We start from the raw sequence: 25444 nt of genomic DNA on the forward strand, positions 1-25444 counted from the left end.
TTTTTTTTTCCCGGAGAATAGTTATCATTTCAAGCAAGGTGAGAGCACTATTGTGTGTCGGAATGAATAAAAGATGGATGGATGGATGAGATAAATAAAAAAGCCCACTCAGTATAAAGTCTAGAACGACACGATATTATCCCGTTGTCTCTCACTGCGCCGACTTCGCTAGAAACCAGGTGAGTTCTTCGTTTTCATATCCCCTTTGCTCTAATGCCCTAGACATTTCTAAACGCTCTTTAACTCTATTGATACGAACCTTATTATCTCTAGAAATGTATTGAGAAAATTATAATCATATCTTTTCAAATTAAAATTTGACGTAAGGAATTTCTTTGATAAAGGTTTTTTTTCATCACATAGCCTGACTTTGAAAGGCAAGTCCAGATTCTTGTGGCCACGGAATTGTATATTTCACTTCTTTAAAGCTTTAGTTTAGATGGCTCTCATATTTGGGTTTCAAAAAATGTATTTTACATAATGGTGTCTACGCCATCGCTGTCGATAGGAGCTGTTCTAAGTAGCCTTATAAGTAGTTATATTGACGACTCATTCAAATGTCTGAGAACAGCACACTTAGCCCGAGTGTCCAATTATGTTTTACTCGAAGTGCTTTGAGAGACGAATTGATGGACTAATTGCGACCCTTGCAGCCGCTCTCTGTCAGTCTCTGTAATCCCAGAGACCTTGCCGCCGCTCTCTGTCAGTCTCTGTAATCCCAGAGACCTTGCCGCCGCTCTCTGTCAGTCTCTGTAATCCCAGAGACCTTTGCCGCCGCTCTCTGCCAGTCTCTGTAATCCCAGAGACCTTGCCGCCGCTCCCTGTCAGTCTCTGTAATCCCAGAGACCTTGCCGCCGCTCTCTGTCAGTCTCTGTAATCCCAGAGACCTTGCCGCCGCTCCCTGTCAGCCTCTGTAATCCCAGAGACCTTGCCGCCGCTCTCTGTCAGTCTCTGTAATCCCAGAGACCTTGCCGCTGCTCTCTGTCAGTCTCTGTAATGCCAGAGACCTTGCCGCCGCTCTCTGTAATCCCAGAGACCTTGCCGCCGCTCTCTGTCAGTCTCTGTAATCCCAGAGACCTTGCCTCCGCTCTCTGTCAGCCTCTGTAATCCCAGAGACCTTGCCGCTGCTCTCTGTCAGTCTCTGTAATACCAGAGACCTTGCCGCCGCTCTCTGTCAGTCTCTGTAATACCAGAGACCTTGCCGCCGCTCTCTTTCAGCCTCTGTAATCCCAGAGACCTTGCCGCCGCTCTCTGTCAGCCGCTGTAATCCCAGAGACCTTGCCGCCGCTCTCTGTCAGTCTCTGTAATCCCAGAGACCTTGCAGCCGCTCTCTGTCAGTCTCTGTAATCCCAGAGACCTTGCCGCCGCTCTCTGTCAGTCTCTTACCAGAGAGCTTGCCGCCGCTCTCTGTCAGTCTCTGTAATCCCAGAGACCTTGCCGCCGCTCTCTGTCAGTCTCTGTAATCCCAGAGACCTTGCCGCCGCTCTCTGTCAGTCTCTGTAATCCCAGAGACCTTGCAGCCGCTCTCTGTCAGTCTCTGTAATCCCAGAGACCTTGCCGCCGCTCTCTGTCAGTCTCTGTAATCCCAGAGACCTTGCCGCCGCTCTCTGTCAGTCTCTGTAATCCCAGAGACCTTGCCGCCGCTCCCTGTCAGCCTCTGTAATCCCAGAGACCTTGCCGCCGCTCTCTGTCAGTCTCTGTAATCCCAGAGACCTTGCCGCTGCTCTCTGTCAGTCTCTGTAATGCCAGAGACCTTGCCGCCGCTCTCTGTCAGTCTCTGTAATCCCAGAGACCTTGCCGCCGCTCTCTGTCAGTCTCTGTAATCCCAGAGACCTTGCCGCCGCTCTCTGTCAGTCTCTGTAATCCCAGAGACCTTGCCGCCGCTCTCTGTCAGCCTCTGTAATCCCAGAGACCTTGCCGCCGCTCTCTGTCAGTCTCTGTAATCCCAGAGACCTTGCCGCCGCTCTCTGTCAGCCGCTGTAATCCCAGAGACCTTGCCGCCGCTCTCTGTCAGTCTCTGTAATCCCAGAGACCTTGCAGCCGCTCTCTGTCAGTCTCTGTAATCCCAGAGACCTTGCCGCCGCTCTCTGTCAGTCTCTTACCAGAGAGCTTGCCGCCGCTCTCTGTCAGTCTCTGTAATCCCAGAGACCTTGCCGCCGCTCTCTGTCAGTCTCTGTAATCCCAGAGACCTTGCCGCCGCTCTCTGTCAGTCTCTGTAATCCCAGAGACCTTGCCGCCGCTCTCTGTCAGTCTCTGTAATCCCAGAGACCTTGCCGCCGCTCTCTGTCAGTCTCTGTAATCCCAGAGACCTTGCCGCCGCTCTCTGTCAGTCTCTGTAATCCCAGAGACCTTGCCGCCGCTCTCTGTCAGTCTCTGTAATCCCAGAGACCTTGCCGCCGCTCTCTGTCAGTCTCTGTAATCCCAGAGACCTTGCCGCCGCTCTCTGTCAGTCTCTGTAATCCCAGAGACCTTGCCGCCGCTCTCTGTCAGTCTCTGTAATCCCAGAGACCTTGCCGCCGCTCTCTGTCAGTCTCTGTAATCCCAGAGACCTTGCCGCTGCTCTCTGTCAGTCTCTGTAATCCCAGAGACCTTGCCGCCGCTCTCTGTCAGTCTCTGTAATCCCAGAGACCTTGCCGCCGCTCTCTGTCAGTCTCTTACCAGAGACCTTGCCGCCGCTCTCTATCAGCCTCTGTAATCCCAGAGACCTTGCCGCCGCTCTCTGTCAGTCTCTGTAATCCCAGAGACCTTGCCGCCGCTCTCTGTCAGTCTCTTACCAGAGACCTTGCCGCCGCTCTCTATCAGCCTCTGTAATCCCAGAGACCTTGCCGCCGCTCTCTGTCAGCCTCTGTAATCCCAGAGACCTTGCCGCCGCTCTCTATCAGCCTCTGTAATCCCAGAGACCTTGCCGCCGCTCTCTGTCAGTCTCTGTAATCCCAGAGACCTTGCAGCCGCTCTCTATCAGCCTCTGTAATCCCAGAGACCTTGCCGCCGCTCTCTGTCAGTCTCTGTAATCCCAGAGACCTTGCCGCCGCTCTCTGTCAGTCTCTGTAATCCCAGAGACCTTGCCGCCGCTCTCTTTCAGTCTCTGTAATCCCAGAGACCTTGCCGCCGCTCTCTGCCAGCCTCTGTAATCCCAGAGACCTTGCCGCCGCTCTCTTTCAGTCTCTGTAATCCCAGAGACCTTGCAGCCGCTCTCTTTCAGCCTCTGTAATCCCAGAGACCTTGCCGCCGCTCTCTGTCAGTCTCTGCAATCCCAGAGACCTTGCCGCCGCTCTCTGTTAGTCTCTGTAATCCCAGCACAATACCAAGCTTGAGAAAAGCATATATTTTCATCGATTAAGGAAAGCGGTATTTGCAAAATAAAGTGTAAATCTTTGTTTTAAAATGATTATTAATTCCCAGGTTTATTTTGTTTATTATTAAATAAAAGGTGTTACTGGTTAGGGTTCTAAAATAGAGTTTCTTTTTCGCCGTTATTGTGTATAAAACTGTGAATTTTATTATTATTAATATTATCATCTTATTGATCCACGAACTTGGTAGAGAAAAGACGAAACCTTGTAAAACGGGTCTGTGTTTGCTATTAGTATTAATATTATCATCTTATTGATCCACGAACTTGGTAGAGAAAAGACGAAACCTTGTAAAACGGGTCTGTGTTTGCTATTGTTATTAATATCGATTATTTTCAATATCTATATTTATTGACTAATAGCATGAAAATAGCAAAGTCATTTTGAGAATCATGTTCAGATTGTTTTCTCATGCTTATGATTTTTAAGAGACAAGTAAATATTTTGCCCCTAGTCTCGGAAGATTATTTCTGGCTCCGTTTTACCCTATCATGAGCCAACAATGCATTGCTAGTAGCCTATTATCTAGCAGTCTATAATAGAGACATTGTTCTTTTTCCATGAGGGAGCGGTCATTATTTATCGGGGAGAGGAGGGCGGGGCTGCTAAGTTGAAGTTTTTCCGGTTCAAAAATTTCCACCCTTACCCAATCTAGAGCACAAAAATTGCGATCTCATATCAATTAATCAACGGCAGTCGTTTTTTAAGTGGTTTAAAAGAGCCTGGGGCGACGATGTTCTAACGATGTTCTAACGACAATGTACTCTCAAATCGAAGCTACAAAAACTCTTCCCCAAATCTCACTAGCCCCCAACCCCCCGCTAAATAATTACTGCTCCCTAAAATAAATAGTTTTTTTTTCCTCCGTTACTCTGTAATTTACTTTTTGGGAATATATCGTACGAGTACAATGGCTGCATCTCCCTCCCCCTGCTATCAAGGTTAGCAAATGGTCTTTGGCGCGCTTACAAGTAGGATATGATTTATTGCGGGACGTTGGGGAAAGCCTATTATGTCTAGCTTAATCACAGGTAGCCCAAGCTCACTATTTGTGTCGAATTATGGCTACCTGTGGCTTAATAGCATTCTCCAGACGGAGCTCACACAGCATTGCTGAACTCTAGCGGCAGTGCGCTGTTTAGACAGCAGTCAGTCGCCATTTTGTCATCTAAGTACCAAGTGTGAAAAAGCATCTCTTGCCATCGGCTGATTTGGGGAAGCCAATGCGATATTTTCTATTGAAGTTGGTAAATAAATTATTCAACTTTGTTTCTAGATGGTTATTTCGAGATTTTAGCACATTACCTGCTTTCAAGAGAGCATAAGATATCTTATGCTCTCTTGGTCCTATGGTATGTTGTTGCCCTCCGTAATAGCGCGTGTATCAAATAGGGAAAATGCCGTTCTAGATTTTTAGATTTTCGTTTTCAGCAATAAGTGAGAGCGCGATATTAATTTATACTCAACCGATTGGAACAATCAAACGTTAAACACTTAAGAAAATTCACTAACGAATCATGTGGGAATAGGAGAAATTGGGAATGCTATCTTGATAATAGGTATAAAAAATCATCAGACTTCCCTTGACAAAGATAAACTAAGAAAATGTTAAAAATGCCTCAAACAACAGAACAACATGCCTTTGTTTGTCCGTCTGTCTGTCTTTCTCTTACGTTTCCCAAAATGAGAGAACCGCAATTTTCTGTTAAATCGCTTTGATTTTTGGAGCAAAACTTCGACTATAACTGGGTTTAACTTATAGATCATTAAAATTGATTGTTTGGATAAAAACCGAGTCGCACTAGCGCTACGATAGGCCGAATAAAAGGGGTCCGTTCCTTTATTTTTGTTCCTATAATTGAATTAGGAACAAGCCGGTTGTTCCTTTCCTGAAACAAAGGTACAAACTTTTGGCCGTACAAAGGAACACATTTTGCACTATTCGGAACACAAAAAATACTTATTAGGAACAAAAAGGCCCATTTGTAATAACAAAGGAATACATTGTTCCTAATCAGGAAAATCAGATGGGTCTTTCTTACACAATTAGGAACATTCTGTTCCCATGTCTCAATTGGACCTAACAAAAGAGGAACTCTTTGTTCCTAACCGCACGCCAGTAAGGAACATCCTGTTCTGATGTCTTAATTGGACCTAACAAAAGGGGAACTCTTTGTTCCTAATCGCACGCCAGCTAAGAACATTCTGTTATCATGTCTTAATTGGACCTAAAAGGGGGAACGTGAAGTTCCTTTTTTTGGAAATTGGGAACGTGCATTTCCCAAATAAAAAAAAGCAGTTGAACAAAGTGGGCGTAGCAAGATGTCACGATTAGTTCATATATACACAAATGGGATCATATTGTTCCTATACTAAAAGGAACCTTTATTTCCACTTCGACGCTATTGGGAACAAATATTTCCTATAGAACAAAACGATCCCTTTCATTAAAGGAACATTTTGGATCGGTTATCCATCGGTTATCCATCATGGGAACAAAGTGTTCCGACGCTGAAAGGAACGCCCTGTTCCTTTGGCGACTAATGGGAATAAAGGAGAGGGATAAGCAAAATGTGACATTGTCTAAGAGATCAAATCGGTCAAGGCATGTTGGATCTTGAACATCAAGCTGCCTGAACACGGGGGCAGGGCAAGCTTATCGCCAATCTTTGGTTCCCAAACGGCTTAAACATGTTAAGGACAAGTTTGAACACGCTTAGTACATTTGCCTTGCCATTGGCCAGTAAAGGTTTTCGTAGTCTAGGAACACATCGTATAAATTCTAGGAACACATCATATAAAACAACTGGCAGGTGAGAGCATGCTCATTTCTCATTGCCTCTCCATCCAAGAACGATGAGTAAAACGTCCAAGCAAGTTGACTTGGCTAAAGTGACAAATGCTTTACCCAAACCAAAAAGACTTTACTTGGAGAAAGATGAATCCGACGTTTTCACTGCCCAGTTCAGGCGTGCGAGCACGATGGATTTGGGACTCAAAGAGGCTGCAGGAAACACGTTGCAAGAAAGCACGGTTGGTTCTTTTACTTTGACCAGAAGCCAAGCAATGCAGAAATTGAAGCTAGTCAAGTGAACGATTGTAATGAAAGAGCCAAAAAGCCAACTAGCTCGAGCAGATCGATACCAACCTTTGAAGCGTCAGTTGTAATCGCTAAAGAATTTCTTTCTTGGCTCACAGGGAGTGGCGGGGGATGCAAAAGTGACCGAAAGGCACGACAAATTGCCGTTTCTCAGATTTTGCTGCAAAGACGAAGACGATTTGACTTGGAAAAACGTCAACTATAGCTTATGCTCTCCCAACCTTCTATTTAAATTTGCTGATACGATGCATGAATCTTGGACATGCTGGACGCCATCGGGGAACTAGTGTAATTCAAAAGGTTGAGCTAGGGATTGTCTGATACAGTGGCTAGAGGATTGTCCGTCACCGAGACGTACTTGAAAAGATTTCGGCAAACAGTATGTAAGATGATGAGATTACAGTGGACCAGTGATCTGGACATTGATGTGTTAGAAGCCAAGGGTCACTGGGCTTCTCTCGACGAGCTACTGGAAGTTGTTTCTCGTTACCTTCCTCGATACGAAGAAGTGCTCAAGAAATGCAGGGACAAACCAGGTGACGTTTGCTCGGGGGACTTGACGTTTGCCACCAAATTTCTAGCCCTCTACTTGTTCATCAAAGTAAAGGGCTCTCGACCCATGACGTACCAGTACCTCACTGTTGACATGGTTCACACAGCGAAATCAAACGAGGGATTCATTGATGAAAAAATATTCAAAACGGCAGCGAGATACGGGTTTGACTCACTCATTTTAACCGACGCGAACATGACCGTTTTGGATGGATATATCAATCACATTCGCCCTTTGCAGAATCCAGCTTGCGACTACGTGATCGTGAATAGAAACGGAGAACAGCACAGCAAGCTCGGAGAGCTCACTAGCAAATTGGTGTTTTATGCCATTGGAAAATAGGTTTATCCGACGCGCTACCGACAGATTGTCGAAACGGCTAGCTGCAACCAGCTTAGCGCACGAGAACAAGACGCAGTTTCAGAGGATCAAAAACACAGCTCGGTTGTAGCAAGAGTGCATTATCAAAAGCGAAGATCTAGAGAGGTCGCGACCAAGGCCCGTCAATGCTTGGACATACTGCATGGCGACAAGGGAACAAAACTGGAAGAAGACGTGATGTCACGACTGTCCGATATCTCGTCGGCCTCCTCGCAAGTACAGTATGCGCGCCACCTGTCCAGCGGTTCTACAGAAGAAGTCCAGCGGTTCTACAAAAGAGTGCAGAAGAAGCGTCGCCACAAAAACGTGACAAGTGCAATGCGAATACGATGCCGAGACTAACACGCCACAGAGCTGTCAAAATGCCTGCCAGTGATCGTAGGTGCGATAGAGAGAGCTCATCATCGAGCAAGAAATCTGTGGTCTAGATTTGGTTCAATCCGTCAATCCGTCAATAATTTACACGGGTTTATCAAACCGCCAATTCCTTTATTGCCTACCAGTTGACTTGATAATCCTTTCTAATTATTCACGGATCCAAGGATGCAGTCCTTTTAGTTGACGTGATAATCTTGATAATCCAGTTGACTTGATCATTTTTTCTAATTATTCGCGGATCCACGGAGCCATGGAAGCAGTACTTCAGTACAGCAGTACATCACCGATTAAGTTTATTCCAAGTGCCGCTTTTGCTTTAATGCGCATGACTGTATAACAAAACATTACTATTCCTTGTACGGATTAGGTCAGAATTGTGATTGTTCTGAACTGACCCAAAAATATTTTCACATGCATTAGGCTTTCAAGTCCTTCAAGCAAAATAAACAGACTTTTCGAGAAATCGTGATCTGATTTGAAATTTGATGCTGCACAGCAAATATAGGAACAGATAGTTCCTATATTTGTTGTTCCTGTCCAGTTGGACCTTGCGTTTAAGAAACGTGACGTTTGCAACTCGTAAGATATTTTTTTCAGGAAACTGTACCAGACTTCGATGCATTTGTGGACATCCGTCCGAAAAATTCTTGCGACTAGAGGGCGAAGTCGGAAACAGGCGTCACGTAACATCACGTGACCTTAGTTTCCATGGTAACAAAATACATAGTCCTTTTCCGTTTTACAAGACAACCTCACTTGACTAAGATCACCTGAGTAGGTTATCGCAGTCTTGTATTTTCGAAAAATGCTTGATTAATTGATAATTTCCATAGAGTATTCTGAAGCTTGTCCACATCCATTTAAGTATCTTTTAGGAACCAAATTCTCCGTGACGAGCTGAAATCCTGCTGCGCGTGTAAAAATCAGGGCATAGGAGACGCATATCGGAGAAGGAAGAAATAGAACGGTTCCTTTTCTTTTTTTCTCTCCTTGCGTCTCCTTTGCGCTGATTTTAAGCTCTTAACAACGTCTAAGCTCATTTTCCCATCTCCACTTACTTCACCGATAAAAAGCTGCTATTAAAAAGCTGGCTTATAGAGGTTCCATCAATGAAAAGCTGGCTTATAGAGGTTCCATCAATGAATAGCTGGCTTATAGAGGTTCCATCAATGAGTAGCTGGCTTATAGAGGTTCCATCAATGAGAAGCTGGCTTAGAGAGGTTCCATCAATGAGTAGCTGGCTTATAGAGGTTCAATCAATGAAAACCTGGCTTATAGAGGTTCCATCAATGAGTAGCTGGCTTATAGAGGTTCCATCAATGAGTAGCTGGCTTATAGAGGTTCCATCAATGAGTAGCTGGCTTATAGAGGTTCCATCAATGAAAAGCTGGCTTATAGAGGTTCCATCAATGAGTAGCTGGCTTATAGAGGTTCCATCAATGAAAAGCTGGCTTATAGAGGTTCCATCAATGAAAAGCTGGCTTATAAAGGTTCCATCAATGAAAACCTGGCTTATAGAGGTTCCATCAATGAAAAGCTGGCTTATAGAGGTTCCATCAATGAAAAGCTGGCTTATAGAGGTTCCTTCAATGAAAAGCTGGCTAATAGAGGTTCCATCAATGAAAAGCTGGCTTATAGAGGTTCCACCAATAAAAAGCTGGCTTATAGAGGTTACAGTTTCCGTTATAACATTATTAATAAGGATGCAATTTTCACCCAAGCGCTCGACAAGACGCTTTCGGGTGGCTATATTAATGTGTATTTTAGTTTTCCAAGAATGAGTTATGATTGTCTTCTGTTATTTGTTGGTTTGTCGCACTATGTTATACTTCTCCGGCCTGATGAACAAAAAGAAAAAAGGCGGTGAGTTACTCTTTCGAGTTTATTGAGTGTCATGTGTTCACAAATAACATATCATGGGTAGTGGGGCTGACTATGCGTGTGTGTGTTTAGGTGGGGGTGGAGATCATAAACAGACTGGACAGGCAAATCTTTTTAAAGATTAATAAAAAACATATCTGTAAACCATTTTAATGGTTTACAGATATGTTTTTCATTTTCTTGGCTCAAAGATGCTAAAATCTATTATAATCTTCATAAATAGGGGGCTCCTCTTCAATTTTCATACCACAGTCTTGACAGTACGAGGGAGATATCACGTATTACGGTTTGGGAGACTCATAAGCTTACCGAGCCCTGGTGGGGAGGGGGGGTGGTTCTTCAGGCTAAAAGTGATAGGGATGTTCGCCGGGAAATTCTAAACATAGCCCTAAAAATACCTGCACACCAAAAATTGCTACCCAAAAATACCCCAGAAGCCCTTAAAAATACCAATTATAAGAGAAAAACCTATTTTTCTCGGAAACCCCCACAAATACCTGAGGCCCGATTTTGACCCCTAAAAATTACGACAAGCATCCCTATCAGGTCGACATGGGAAAAATCCCCCCCCCCCCCCCAATTTCCGGGTTACCGATTCTGTAAACAGCCTCTGTCGATGTTTTATACTTTATTTGTCAATTTTAATAAATAACGCTGCTTTTCCAAAATAGCCGATAGAAATGGTGCTTCATCTAATCAGTGCTAGGATCTCAAATGGTGTCTGACACAGACACTAAGAAAGGCTGTATACTCTGCATCAGGTCTCCCCTCCCATCGTCGGTCGAAATACATGTCGGCATCATTTTGTCATCTTAACAGGTATAAAGTCATAAAAAGCGGTAATTTGCGAAATGCTATCTACAAAGACTATAAGCCCTCTGGCGTTTCAGAACAGAACAGAACAGAACAGTTTTTTATTTTCTTTTACAAATAATATTTTACATAAACGCACTGTCGGCAAATAGCTTAGCTAGTCTAGGCCGACAGCGTGAAGGACGTGAGATTTCATAAATAGTAAAAAAAAACTATAGTATGCATAATAAGTATTAAATTATAGATATTTATTATTGATGGAACATCTTCATTATCAATTTCGTAAACTTAAATGTAGAAATACAATCCCGTATTTTTTACGAAATCCACACTACAAGGTAGCAATTTGGTCTCTTATAGCCGAATATTTGAATTAAAATTCTCATGAGGTACTTTACACTTGTATTTTTTTTACCACAAGCACAAAAACTATTCAGCCTCTCCATAAATATAATACTTAGATTTCGAATTTCGTGATCTTTGCGCTTATGAGAATATTTTGAGAAAGTAAACATAAAAAAGGATGTGCCGATGGGCGTTTATGTCTGGAGGTGACAAAAGATAAAAGCCATGATAATTTCTTGATTGAGCACTGCGATTTGTAATACCCTGCGACCCTGCTACCCATCGGTACTCAGTGTTATTATCGCGGAAAACCCTCTCCGTCCGGTGATCGATCTTCTTTCCCCCCCCCCCCCCCCACACACACACACACACACACACCTGCCCTGCGTCTGTTTTTCACCGAACGGAGCGGGTATTCCGCGATAATAACACCGAGTACCACCTGCAAGCAGGTTTTTCCCTTCCTACAGAAGAACTGCGGGCTCACGAAGGAAAAATTCACACACAAAAAACTTGTGCAATAATAATCATTTGAAGTTCTTTGTCAGGAATAAAACAATAGAGTGTCGTTTGCAGGATTAGTTACAGCTCAAGACGCACCCAAAAAGGCGAGAAGAAATGACGTCTTCTATTGTAATGGTGTTACATTCACAAACGAGCATTACTCATTGTTTTTATGCGAAAACAAGAACTAGGCGCATTAGGACTCGACTCTTTATGCCCTAGAAATACTCAAAGTCCAAGTACAGGCGTTACTGAAAGGGTTTATTATTTAGATCATCCAGAACGTGCAAATTTGAGTGAGATTTCCACGGCATTGGGGGTGGACTTTTGGTGTTTTGACCAAAGAAGAACACGAACTGCAAACGAGGTATAATTCATTATGTAAAGACTCCGAGAATAACGGTCGGCCGTTTCAAGTCTACTTTAATGATTGTGAATATTTTTTTTCACGTTTCAATGGTTTGCATTTTTAAAAGACCGTGTAACAATTAAGATTAGTTTCGTTTACTCAACATTATTTTCATGTTGATGGTTATAACTTTGGAATGTTAAAGATTATTGGAACATTCCTACCTCCTATACGTTCTATGATTTTATACCCCACAGAAATAGATAAATGCGCTTTTATCATCAATGAGTGCATTACTGTTTCCTGGTAACTATAAAAAGCACTAAAAAGTACAACTTGAAAAAAAAAATAGAAGAACATTTCGTGTAGCTTCTTTTTGGTATGCTTTAAAAAAATCTCCCAGAAGCTCAAAAAAGTGGTTTGCTTTTTCTATCCTTGCAATCTCTGATGACAGTGTTTAACAAGCAGTTCGGTGTAATGTCTTTTTGAAGTCCTCAAGTAAGCCCACCCTCTGGCGAATATATTTATGCATTTATAGGCTGCGCATTTTATACCGACTTTTATTCAAATAAATCACAATAACTATTTTATCCACCAAGTCAGAAGTCACAACATTAAAATGTCGGTCATAATCGCAGAACTCTTAAGGGTAAAAAAAAAACTTTGAATTTGTAATAAACTTGTTTGTCATCAATTATTTAGAGTCAGAATTCTAAATTGAATATAATGCTGTAAAATACAAGCTTTCAATACAAATGTCGGAAGGTATTTCAAAAGAAAAAGGAAATGTCAAAAAATATTGCTGGAACTTGGCCGTCCATGTTCCATAGCGTTTCTACCCCATACTAACTCTGACACAATTATTATCTTTAGTTTTTTTATGGATTTCGGTATATATTCATATAATAATGCATGTATAATAATAACACAAACTAACTATAAAAATATACTTTGCGGCTGGTGTTTTTTAAGGCATTAAAATGCCTAAGATTTTCAAAACGCTAGGACTTCTGATATAAGCAGTAGTTATCACTTATCGTGAAATCAATAAAGAAGAGTTTTCTCGGTTTGCTTTTTCACGATGATTTTTCTGTAGCCTTTCAAATCAATTGAACTTTTGTACAAAAGAAAAAAGTCGAAAGACACCTAATTGATGACCACAATGACCGATATACATTATGTTTCTTTGTGTCAAATGCATATGTAAGTGAAGTTCTTAAGCCTTTTAACCATCTTGAAAAATTGACGCAAACAGTTCTTAGTAGAGAACATAGACACCTGTGTTCTTATGGACAATGTATAAAACCTTTTAAAACCTTTTTTAGCCGCCCGAGTCCAGAATTTATGTTTCATGCGTCTTTTGCCTTTTACACGTTTTTCTACAAAAACAAGCATGATGATGGACTTGTGATAGCTTTAAAGCCTAATTTTGAGATTAGAAGAAAATATCAAAACCGCCCGCCCGCATGTCCCGAGGAAGAAATCGCTACCCGAAAGAGAAGATGCAGGGTTTTTTATATTTGTGCCGAAAGAGCAAACCAGCATTTTGTAGTTGAACACAGGCTCAGGCGCGTACACAGGTGAGCCAAAAAGTGAGCCATTTCTTATTAAGGAATCTTCAAATACTATGCTTTTTCTATAAGATTCCTATGACTGTATACCCCCTCAGCCAATCCTTGGCACGCGCCTACAGGCTAGCCTTATGCCTATTGAAGAAAGGCGATAATTTGCTGTTAGGTGACGACATTTAAAGCCGAAAAAATAATCAATAATTCCCAAGTCAAGCGGAAGATAAAAATAACGAATGTCGTGTACTTCATTAAGGTGTAGTGCGTGCTACCGGTGCATGTTAAACCCTGTTGCGTCTAGTATATTACCCAACATTTGTCCAATCATAAATGTCCATTTTACTTGGCATGAATCTTTTAGATATTCACCCAATTCGTGCGCGAAAATTAAAATGTTCTCAATCATCTACTCAAAAACAGAAGGTTTTACGACAATTTTCCATCACATCCGCTATTTTGGCAAACGCACAGGTCACCGAAATATTTCTTTAAAAAGCTCATTAGCTTAGCTACGCTACTACATATCACATTATGCTAATTGAACAAAATTGAAAAGCATTCACACTGATTTCATATGTAAAAACAAGCAGGGTTGATAATGGTACAACAGTGTATACTGTAGGAACTGCCGCTCAACCCAATGTACAATTTTTCTTTTCCTTTAATTCTGTTTGATTGGAATGGATCGAAACTATGGATCTGGAAAGGAAGTGAGATGTGGTTAGAAACGTTATGGCAACTTAAGATCTCTCGGAGAGCACTGAATTATAATCGCATTTCATATCTTTAAAGTGTTTTTTTCCCCGCCGTTTCAGGTTTATCTCATTGGAAATGCTTTTCTGGAACATTCTTCTCGCAGTAGTCGTTGGTTCAGAGGCCAGGGTCAGAGATTACAACAGGTTTGCTATCCACAAAAAATATACTCTTAGAGTTTAGACTCCTTTTGAGAAAATTAGTGGGAGATGTACATTTGTATTCAAATTTGTCATTAGCTTGAGGTATCACATCTGCCTTGAACCAATTCTCTTTTCTCAACGATATGTTATCCTTAGAAAAAATATGTAGGAACATGAGTAAACATTCATAGCCACACATGAAAATCAACTCAAATTGAAAGAGCCTTGGACCCTGTGACGACAATCCGAACTCAAGGGGTGATGAAACACGATGTCAGCAGAGCTGATGTCAATGCAAAACAACTGTTGAATGAAAACATAGCTCGAACAATGCTTAACTTGGTGCTGATTTCTAGGTAAATCTCGTCAACTCGAACCCTCCATTATTCTGACCTCTCTCTAACTCTGAGCAGGGCCAGGGCGTGACCCCGGGGGCATGCCTCTCCCTTTCGGCGAGTCTTTCGTCGTCGTCCTAGTTGGCGTCGTTGTGTTAACACTCTGTTATTTTATTGACAGGTCAAAGCTGGAGATTACAATGACAGATACTCTAGATGAGTTATTCAAGCGACCGCGGTACGATCCGAGGTTAAGGCCTCAGTATAACGGTATGTAACACTATGTACCGCACATAGTATAACAGTATGTGACACCATATATCGCCCATAGTATAACGGTATGTTAACACCGCTCATAGTATAACGGTATGTAACACCATATACCGCCCATAGTATAACGGTATGTTATAATCGCCCATAGTATAACGGTATGTTAACACCGCCCATAGTATAACGGTATGTTATAATCGCCCATAGTATAACGGTATGTTAACACCGCCCATAGTATAACGGTATGTTAACACCGCCCATAGTATAACGGTATGTTAACACCGCCCATAGTATAACGGTATGTTAACACCGCCCATAGTATAACGGTATGTTATAATCGCCCATAGTATAACGGTATGTTAACACCGCCCATAGTATAACGGTATGTTAACACCGCCCATAGTATAATGGTATGTTAACACCGCCCATAGTATAACGGTATGTTAACACCGCCCATAGTATAACGGTATGTAACACCATGTACCGACCTAAATAAAAACGGTAGTAAAACCTTGCACCGCCCATAGTATAACGGTAAGTTAACACCACCCATTAGATATATGTTAACACCACACATATATATATATGTTATGATTATATTTTATGATATAAAATTGACAGATGGGCCTGTCCTTGTAACCACTGGCTTCTGGGTTCTATCCATTGACTCCATCAATGTGCAAGACATGGTAAGAATGATATGGTAATCGCCATCGACAGTATGTATTTACTGTATGTTTCTGGGTTCTATCCATTGACTCCATCAATGTGCAAGACATGGTAAGAATGATATGGTAATCGCCATCGACAGTATGTAAAGCATCTACAAAAGACACTAAGATACGACAGTTTATGCAAGAGACACTAAGATATGACAGTTTATGCAAAAGACACTAAGATACGACAGTTTATGCAAAAGACACTAAGATACGACAGTTTATGCAAAAGACACTAAGATATGACAGTTTATGCAAAAGACACTAAGATATGACAGTTTATGCAAAAGACACTAAGATACGACAGTTTATGCAAAAGACACTAAGATACGACAGTTTATGCAAAAGACACTAAGATATGACAGTTTATGCAAAAGACACTGAGATATGACAGTTTATGCAAAAGACACTAAGATATGACAGTTTATGCAAAAGACACTAAGATACGACAGTTTATGCAAAAGACACTAAGATATGACAGTTTATGCAAAAGACACTAAGATATGACAGTTTATACAAAAGACACTAAGATATGACAGTTTATGCAAAAGACACTAAGATATGACAGTTTATGCAAAAGACACTAAGATATGACAGTTTATGCAAAAGACACTAACATATGACAGTTTATACAAAAGACACTAAGATATGACAGTTTATACAAAAGACACTAAGATATGACAGTTTATACAAAAGACACTGAGATATGACAGTTTATGCAAAAGACACTAAGATATGACAGTATATGCAAAAGACACTAAGATACGACAGTTTATGCAAAAGACACTAAGATACGACAGTTTATGCAAAAGACACTAAGATACGACAGTTTATGCAAAAGACACTAAGATATGACAGTTTATACAAAAGACACTAAGATATGACAGTTTATGCAAAAGACACTAAGATATGACAGTTTATGCAAAAGACACTGAGATATGACAGTTTATGCAAAAGACACTAAGATATGACAGTATATGCAAAAGACACTAAGATTTGACAGTTTATGCAAAAGACACTAAGATACGACAGTTTATGCAAAAGGCACTAAGATACGACAGTTTATGCAAAAGACACTAAGATACGACAGTTTATGCAAAAGACACTAAGATACGACAGTTTATGCAAAAGACACTAAGATATGACAGTGGAGGAAAAGAACACGGTGTTTTTACGGAACATCTTACTTCTTCTTGATTTCTTATGGTGTTTTAATGTATCTGAAAAACGTTCGTTTTTGCAGGCGTTTGGGATGGACATATTCCTTCGTCAGAATTGGGTGGATAACCGGTTGGATCACGGGCTTAACCAAACTCTGTCCCTTAGTAATGCTGTGATGAGCAATATCTGGCTACCCGACTCGTACTTTAAGAACGCCAAGCAAGCAAACTTCCACGAGGTCACGTCCAAAAATCTTATGATAACCATCGGGCCGAAAGGCAAGGTTCATTACAATACCAGGTAAGCAACGAAATATATTTCGGTGTCTTTTTGGTCGACGTCATCATCATCAAGATAATTTTCATCGCGATTGTCGTCGTCATCATCATTTTCATCGTCATCGTCGTCGTCATCATCATCATTTTCATCGCCATTGTCGTCGTCATCATTATCATTTTCATCGTCATCATCGTCACCGTCATCATCATTATCATGGTCGTCGTCACATCATCATTTGCATCGTCATCGTTATTTTCATCGTCGTAGTCAGCATCATTTTCATAGTCATCGTCGTCACCAAGGCTTATCACAGATGATACAAAGTAGCAACATACTTGATGATTAGTGTTCAGAGTGACCATAGTATAACCATAGTGTTACGCATATTACAGATGATACAAAGTATAGCAACATACTTGACGGTTCGTGTTTCAGAGTGACCCTGAAAGCCTCCTGTTCCATGGATCTACGGCTGTACCCTTTCGACATCCAGCACTGCCCACTGATCATGGAGAGTTGTGAGTAGCCTTGCGCGCAACCAGAATTTAATAAGAGGGTTATGGTGGTGGTGGTGGTGGTGGTGGTGGGGGGGGGGGGGGGGGGGGGGGCAAGGGAGCGCACGAGTAAGGATTTAGATAAAGTAATATGTTCAGCACCAAGGCTATTATCACACATAGGCAAGGCTATTATCACACGTGCGCGAGGCGGCGTCTTCTTGCCGGCTTCGTGTATCTAAATCACCGTAATATCACATAGGCACGTTCCGAGTTTTAACCCTTTATCGGACTTGTGAGTAGATCCAGAAGGGGACTTGTGAGTAGATCCAAAAATGGACTTGTGAGTAGATCCAAAAGGCCTAGATGGGGAAGATGCGTCCGAGGGCCAGGTACAGGGGCATGACACAAAACATTCACGTGTTCGCACACGACAAGAGCGTGTCTCTTAGTGTGATCTAAGAAGCTCCATGGAGTCCACGATCTCGATGTCACTCTATCTCTTCAATAAGCCGCCCTCGAGTTCTCCTTTCCTTAAAGCCTTCTCCCTTACTGGGGAGTATCAAACATTCAACGAAATACGTTTCCAAGTTTATCGGTGGCTCTTTAGAACAGACTAGCTTGTACTCCAGATGTTATCTTGTTATGGTGAGTATAGAAACAAGAGTTTATAGCGTCAGCCAGCGCATACCCCCCCTTGGCAAATCCAGGGTGAGTGCTTTAAATGTTTTCTTCCTCTGAGTAAAAAACGTAATAAAGCCGTTAAGTACCCCATGATACTCAATGATACTCTATGACTCCACAGACGGCTATAGCGTCGAGCACATAATGTATAAGTGGGAGAAGGGGGAGGGGGACGGGATGTCATTTGTCCCGAGGGACGTCAAGCTTCTACCGCAGTTCAACCTGACGAAGCTCGAGCTTTCCTCGAGAAACACACAGTATGTGATAGGTAAGAACTTCTTAGAAACACACAGTATGTGATAGGTGAGAACTTTCTCAAAAACACACAGTATGTAATAGGTAAGAACTTTCTCAGAAACACACAGTATATAATAGGTAAGAACTTTCTTAAAAACACACAGTATGTAATATGTAAGAGCTTCCTTAGAAACACACAGTATGTTATAGGTGAGAGCTTTCTTAGAAACACACAGTATGTAATAGGTAAGAACTTTCTTAGAAACACACAGTATGTAATAGGTAAGACTTTTCTCCGAAACACACAGTATGTAATATGTGAGGGCTTTTTTAGAAACACACAGTATGTAATAGGTGAGAGCTTTCTTAGAAACAAACAGTATGTAATAGGTAAGAACTTTCTTAGAAACACACAGTGTGTAATTAAGAACTTTCTTAGAAACAGAGAGTATGTAATATGTAAGAACTTTCTCAGAAACACACAGTATGTGATAGGTAAGAACTTTCTTAGAAACATACAGTATGTAATATGTAAGAACTTTCTAAGAAACACACAGTATGTAATAGGTAAGAACTTCTTAGAAACACACAGTATTAAATAGGTAAGAACTTTCTTAGAAACATACAGTATGTAATAGGTAAGAACTTTCTCAGAAACACATAGTATGTAATATGTAAGAAATTTTCTAAGAAACTCGCAGTATCTAATAGGTAGGCACTTTCCTAGAAACACACAGTATGTATTAGGTATATTACACATACCGTGTGTAATAGGTAAGAACTTCTTAGAAACACACAGAATGTAAAAGGTTAGAACTTCTTAGAAACACACAGAATGTAATAGGTAAGCACTTTCTTACAAACACACCGTGTGTAATAGGTAAGAACTTCTTAGCAACACACAGAATGTAATAGGTAAGAACTTTTTAACAAACACACAGAATTTAATAGGTAAGAGTTTTTCTAGAAACACAGTATGTGATAATTAAGAACTCAGAAAACTCGCTTGCTATATTTCTTAAAATTTCATCCCTTTGTTAAAATGTAAAAAGTATTTATAACAAAATGTCACTGATTTGCTGAAAAAGGCCCTATTATATCCTGTTCGCTGCCTTTTGCAGGTAACTGGTCTGGCGTGATGGCTACCTTCACGTTCGAGCGCACCTACAGCTTCTACGTCATCCATATCTACGGACCGAGCGCTCTTATTGTACTAATCTCTTGGATATCATTCCTGCTACCACGTGACCAATCCCCAGCTCGCGTGACACTGGGCGTCACGTCGGTACTCACGGAAGTCACGATATTGACGATGTCGAATAACGCAATGCCCAAGGTAGTGTAACGCAATTCCTTAGGTAACATAACGGAATAAGCAATACCAAATATCATACCAAATAATAAGTATGCCAAGTGTATTGCTTTTTTTTAGAGTAACGTAAGAAAGATATATATTGCTCACGTGTTCTCCACCACCATTCATTTAAAATTGGGGTGTAGCTTTTTTTTTCAATCAGACAATGGTTATTATTATGGGGTTGACTGAATAATATAACTAGTACTCTCTGTATTATGCTGGTTCGTATCAAAATGCTAGTCATTTTACTCAATTGCTTTCTCATGCTTATTACTCTACAGGTGAACTATGTCAAGGCCGTCGATAAATACCTGATTGCGTGTTTTCTGTTTGTGTTCGCGTCTCTCATGGAGTACTCGCTCATCCTCGTGTTAGCGAACAGGACAATGAGACGGGAAAAACAAAAACGGGCCGCCAAGCGTCTAGCTATGGAAAAGGTAAGACATCTAGGAAACAACCAGCAGCCTTTGTAATCATTATGTTCATTGGTATAACCATCATCATCATCACCATAATCATCATCAAAGGTGAGGCATTTAGGAAACAATCGGCCTCTATCATCATCCTATCCTCTGTTATCATCATCATCATAATCATGACGAGTGAAAGCATCATTCATCCTCAAATTGGCTGAAGGGAGGGATCGAGGACTAAACAAATATCTCGAGCTGCAAACAGTTCATTATTTATAAAGGGAATAAGGCTGGGTATGGTATTATTCAAATTAGCATTTCTTTACTTCGATTTTCAATATTTTTCTTGAGCTAAAGCCCATCTTTTCACAGGAAAACTGCAGCGAACACGATCCAGAAAACAGCAAACTGCTCCTGTCTCCTAACATACGATGCGCCTGTCATCGGCGCTCTCCATCTTCTAGCCTCCGGAACGCTAACGGCAACGCCCACCAACCCAACTTTGCCCTCAATGTAACTCACAGAGACAGCCTTCTTGTCAGCATTAGGGATATACTATACAGAGACGAGACGATACTCGCCGTGGATGAGTACTCGAGGAAGCTTTTCCCGTTGGCTTTTTTCGCGTTTAATGTGTACTATTGGGTATTGGTGTTCTGGTTTTCACACCTACTCCTGTAGGGTTATTCGGGAGGGCGTTAGACCCTGAGGCTTAGACGCGAAGAAGGATCTTCTGATCAGCGCAAAGCAGCAGTAACCATAGAAAGATGATACAGTTGGATCTTAGTGCATATTTTGATGTAAGAGAGAAGCACTGAGGCTTTAGACGCTGAGGTTTAGACGCGAAGAAGCTCAAATGATCAGCGGGAAGCATCAGCGGCTATATCTAAAGTGAGATCTTTATATTTGCTGATCAGGCGCGCTTGGCTGATGTAAACATAAACCAGCTAGCGAATATAGAAGGGCGATACAGTAAGATCTTTAAATTCTGAAAAGCGAGCTAAACAAGATAGAAAAGGTATCGTGACACAAGATGCTTGTCTGAACCTTGACGCCAAAAAAAGTGGGAACATGCGATATGACGCTACGGGCCCACGCAATAAAACTAACAAAAACTAGCTAAACTAGCACTAAAGCTCGCAAAAACAAGTGGAAAAGCGACTATAAATGGCGCTGCCTCCAAAAAGTAGGAGCGCCTTGATCTGTTTAATATATTGGGAGCTCATCTAACACAAAAGCGGGCCCGAACCAAAGTCAACTAATTCTCAAAAATTTTCAACAGACGTGAAAGACTACCAGAATGACAGTGAATTGGGCAATGTCATGAATGATACGTGGCCATGGTTTGCTCAATGAACCGTTAGAGAAGAGTCCAATGCTGGCCTAACGAATCCCAAAATTACTGTGAAGTTCAATATTCTGCGAACTCTCGTCAACTTCCAACTAAACCGCTTTCTGGTTTCCGTCATTCAAACTAACGGAATTATACAATGGGGCTTCTTGATTGGTCAGCGCCTTGCGGAGAGGTGGCGTGATTTGAAACCATTTCAGTGCTGGCCAATGGAAAGACTTCAAGGATTTGAATGACGGAAGCCAGAGATTTAGCAGTTGGAAATTGTCAACGAGAGTTCGCATTGAAAACTGCAGAAGAGTTTGATGAGTTTCTGGTACAACCTTCATATTATCCACCACTTTTCAAGCTTATTTTCTTATACCCCCACTTCTTTTGAATTAACTTGCATCCGTCAGTGACGACCACTCCTTTTATTTCCTCCCGTGTCTGCATTTACACCAGGTAGCCCGATCTTGTCTATTCCTTCATTTGAGTTTTCTGCGCAGAGCATGGACAGTGACATGGGCAGTGGAGATAATATAAATGTGTGTAAAACGAATGTTGTACCTGAAACTTTGTATAATAATTTTTTTATCGATTTCATTATTATGTACGCAGTTTTAAGGTCATGTTTTTATGAAGAAGTATTTAACTGTAATGTTTTCAGCCAAAAGCATTTCTTCAGATGATGCATCACAATTAATTGCTTGGTGGACAAATGCTACTCTCTGTCGTTGACAGAGCCAGGACCACATTTATAATTTTTTAACCACCACCCACTGTAATTACTATCAACCCAAGCTTTCCTATAGTCCTGGAATCCTCTAGGTCAAATTACAATGAAGCCAAGAAGGGGAGAGGGAAACGGAGTCCAGCACTTAACACAGACAAACTATTTGACTGGAGGCGGATCCAACAGTGCTTTTCGTTTGGCAGTTTCTTTAGTGACATTTAAATGGAGTCTCCCAAGTCGTTCCTGGATAAAAACATAGCATAAGAAGATGGGAAAAGCAAGCATTACTCACCTGGAGGATTTTATATGCGCAGCGTTCGGTAGCCAGGATTTTGAGCGGGGTGGGGCAGGGCGGGGGAAGGGTGGTTTCGCTGACCCATTTAGCACCCTATTTTCTCTTAGGTAGCACGTCCTAGCTCACAGTGGTACTCAATTTTTCTTCATCAGAGCGGACCCGAACCCCCAACCCCCCTTGGCTACGGACCTGCACAGCATTCGCAGGGCTCTTGGATATTAGTCTCATTGGGGACATATTTTGTGGGGTTCAACTTTTCACCCATTTTTTTTAGTTTTTGGAATTTCTAATCCTGGGTTGGGTATATTTTGGTTGGTAAGTTTCTACCTTTGGTATTTTTGAGGGTATAAAATTCTGGGCTCTTAGCCGAGTACTCAAGACCCTTAGGTGCATGAGATGTATGCCTTACCTGCGCATTTTGTAGGATGTTATTCACTAGCATAATTTTCCTCCTCGAGTTCATCAATTTCTTGACATAGACGTCTAGATCTACAGGTATATCTTGTAGCTCTGAAAGCCTGTGTAACTCTAAAAGAAAAGTTTGGAGATTACTCTAATTTTAAAAAGCAGGCATCAGCCATATAAAGCTGCCTATTTTGTGAGAATGCTGTGGAAGTCATCCCTATTTTCCAGGCCCGTACCCAGGGGCCCCACAACGGCCGAAAGCCCACTTTCGGTTCTCAAACAGACGTGCTGTTTGTAGAATGCAAAGACAAAAAAAAAAAAAAATCCCTTTTTGTCCTTTCGGGGATGGTCAGGTTGTTATCAGAGAACTCACCCCCCCCCCCCCCCTCCACACCCCAGAAAAATTAGGTCCACTTTTTCGGATCTCGCACCCCCCTAAGAAAATCCTGGGTACGGGCCTGGTTTATTGATAAAGCGGCATAAAAGTTATCTCAAAACAGAAAACAAGAAAGGATGCCGTTCAAAATAAGAGAGTTTCGAATTACTCATCGCCACAATAAATAATAAATAAATAAACACTTTTTAAAATAGGTCTCACAGGGATGTGAATATATTATCGCAATACAACTGACAAATGGTTTACTTAGACTCTTGTCGCGTGGAAACTTGAATCTAAAAATAATATCAATAATGTATAAACTAGGTACATTCGCAATTTTGAAATACGTGTCTAATTATTTTTGTGAAGTAACAAGGTCTTAGCAATGTACGTAATAATTTTTCGTCAATGCTTCTTTTTTAGAGCGACAGCTGTTTAGTTGTTTTTGAGCGACCGATCAGAATTTGACAGTTTTGTCATATTGTCATAAGGCAAGATGTTTAAAATATTAAAAAAAGACATAATGAATTGAACTTTCTGGAGTTATAAAGGCAAAGAAAGATTTAATTGCTTTGTGGTCTATCTGTTTGGTTTACATAGAAATAAAACTTTCATGTTTTAACCTTTGTTAAAGGCAACATCTTAAAAAATTGTCTGGTTTGTTGTTCTGAAAATGATGCACTTTTATACTATTTTAACACATTGACCCCTCAATCGGCCTGTACCGGCTTTGGGAAGTACCCACAACCCAAAAAATTCATAAATGCAAACTAAACACAACAAGATGAAGATACTCAGGCATCAGTCTAAGGGATAAATGGTCTTGAAGATATGCATCCAACCAAGGTGTTGGCATCTACTCTTAAGCCAAATAATAGCGCAGGTTCTTTGACAAATTTCAAAGCGAACAAGGAAAGAAAAGCAGAGACACCCCTCTCAATAAAACGCTCAAAATACCACACAAGGGAGAGAGATAAGCAAACACAGCTCTAGACACAAATAGATACCTTTATTCTGATCCTCCAGGATCATTTCTATGGCCTCAAAACACAATGTCCACTCCTTGAAGGCTTGTAAAACCACGAAGATGCCTTTACGGATTGAAAAGCATTCTGGGAGATCCAGGGAAAAATTCACGAGGGGAGGGCCATTCAACAAGTCTTTTCACCCCGAAGGCAAACAAATCAATTCCAGGTCATACAGACCCAAAATAGCAGTTTAAACAATTTTGGCATCAATTTGGTTTCAGAAAAGAAAGCATTTAGGAGAGCTGTGGTGATTCATTAGAAAATTATTTTCTCATCCAGGCAAAGCCAAACAAGAAAAAATCATCATGAATCCACCTTTGCTTGCAAATATCTATAAGCAAAGCACTCAATTATGCCCCAATAGACTTCATGATGTCCTGAGACACTCTCCTAATTTGTTCATAGCTGTATTTTTGATGAAATATACAAGCAACCATCAACTTGTGCTGGCTGCTGGCTTCAGCACAACGACGAGGGATTAAAAGTGGGGACCGCAAAGCACTGTTGGAAAGCTTGGATACCGCTGACTAGGTGCAGCTGTGTTTGACTTTGACGGGCTGTATAAAACTCAGAATAGGGGGGGGTATCTGTTTTCAGTCTGTTTTTTGTAAATTCAGCTCAAAAATAGCCAGGAGTCAATGGGTTAATATAAAATATTATCAATTTATTTTGAGCTTTATGGTGTTTAAACACGAAGGCGCGGTATAAAAGGCCGCTTCCCAGGGAAGCATCAGCTCATTTGTCAATCAGCCGCCGTGGAGTGAGGATCGAATTCAAGATGGCGGCAAAAGTCAAGTACAAAATGCAGAGGGGAGAGGTTTAAAGAGCTTCCTGATTTATAAAAATGCCAATTCTACCTTCTAGTCCGATAGAATGTGTAAAAAAGGAAACTCAGTAGAAATAAAGCTACGAAACCATCGTGATTTACGCAAAAAACGAACAAACGCATGACCAGAAAACGACGATTTCAAACCTCGAAAAAAGGTAAGTTTTTTATGCCTAAAATGTACTTCTCATATCTTTAAAACTCAGAAAACAGGATTTAAATTATTCATCAAAAGCTTATAGGTTTCGGGGAAGCTTTGGGGAAAGTTTTGCTAGAAAATGCATCTTGAATTTGTCCACATAACTGCCGATAAAAGCAATGCAGGCCTTTTATAGATAAGATGTTGCTTGTAGATCAAATCTTGCTTTACTGTTGTTT

General features: G+C 41.3%; 3 protein-coding genes across 8 annotated transcripts in view; 2 read left to right on the top strand and 1 right to left on the bottom strand.

The window, feature by feature from the left end:
* On the top strand, positions 1–23740 carry LOC5506003 (gamma-aminobutyric acid receptor subunit beta-1). 6 transcript variants are annotated; one of them, XM_032374366.2, is made up of 10 exons: positions 1–179; positions 14041–14124; positions 14638–14726; positions 15348–15415; positions 16686–16903; positions 17318–17400; positions 18182–18328; positions 19419–19633; positions 19936–20091; positions 20440–23740. In XM_032374366.2, the coding sequence occupies exons 2-10, from the start codon at positions 14057–14059 to the stop codon at positions 20746–20748; spliced, it is 1353 nt and encodes a 450-aa protein (XP_032230257.1). In that variant the 5' UTR covers positions 1–179; positions 14041–14056; the 3' UTR covers positions 20749–23740. The 6 variants fall into 6 exon arrangements, with proteins under 6 accessions (XP_032230257.1, XP_032230256.1, XP_032230254.1 ...); XM_032374365.2 differs by lacking the exon at positions 1–179 and adding an exon at positions 11465–11675; XM_032374363.2 differs by lacking the exon at positions 1–179 and adding an exon at positions 13801–13935.
* Positions 6639–8228, top strand: LOC116613868. Its single transcript, XM_032374368.2, has one exon. The coding sequence runs from the start codon at positions 6842–6844 to the stop codon at positions 7346–7348; it is 507 nt and encodes a 168-aa protein (XP_032230259.2). The 5' UTR covers positions 6639–6841; the 3' UTR covers positions 7349–8228.
* Positions 22019–25444, bottom strand: part of LOC5506014 (SNARE-associated protein Snapin) — a 10010-nt gene continuing 6584 nt past the window's right edge. The window contains exons 3-4 of the mRNA XM_001626688.3: positions 22838–22956; positions 22019–22376 (exon numbers count right to left, since the gene is read on the bottom strand). Coding sequence (XP_001626738.1) covers positions 22293–22376; positions 22838–22956 — 203 coding nt within the window. The 3' untranslated portion in view covers positions 22019–22292. The remainder of the gene's footprint in view (positions 22377–22837; positions 22957–25444) is intronic.

The sequence above is a fragment of the Nematostella vectensis genome, chromosome 8, assembly GCF_932526225.1.
Source record: "Nematostella vectensis chromosome 8, jaNemVect1.1, whole genome shotgun sequence".
Classification (NCBI taxonomy): domain Eukaryota; kingdom Metazoa; phylum Cnidaria; class Anthozoa; order Actiniaria; family Edwardsiidae; genus Nematostella; species Nematostella vectensis.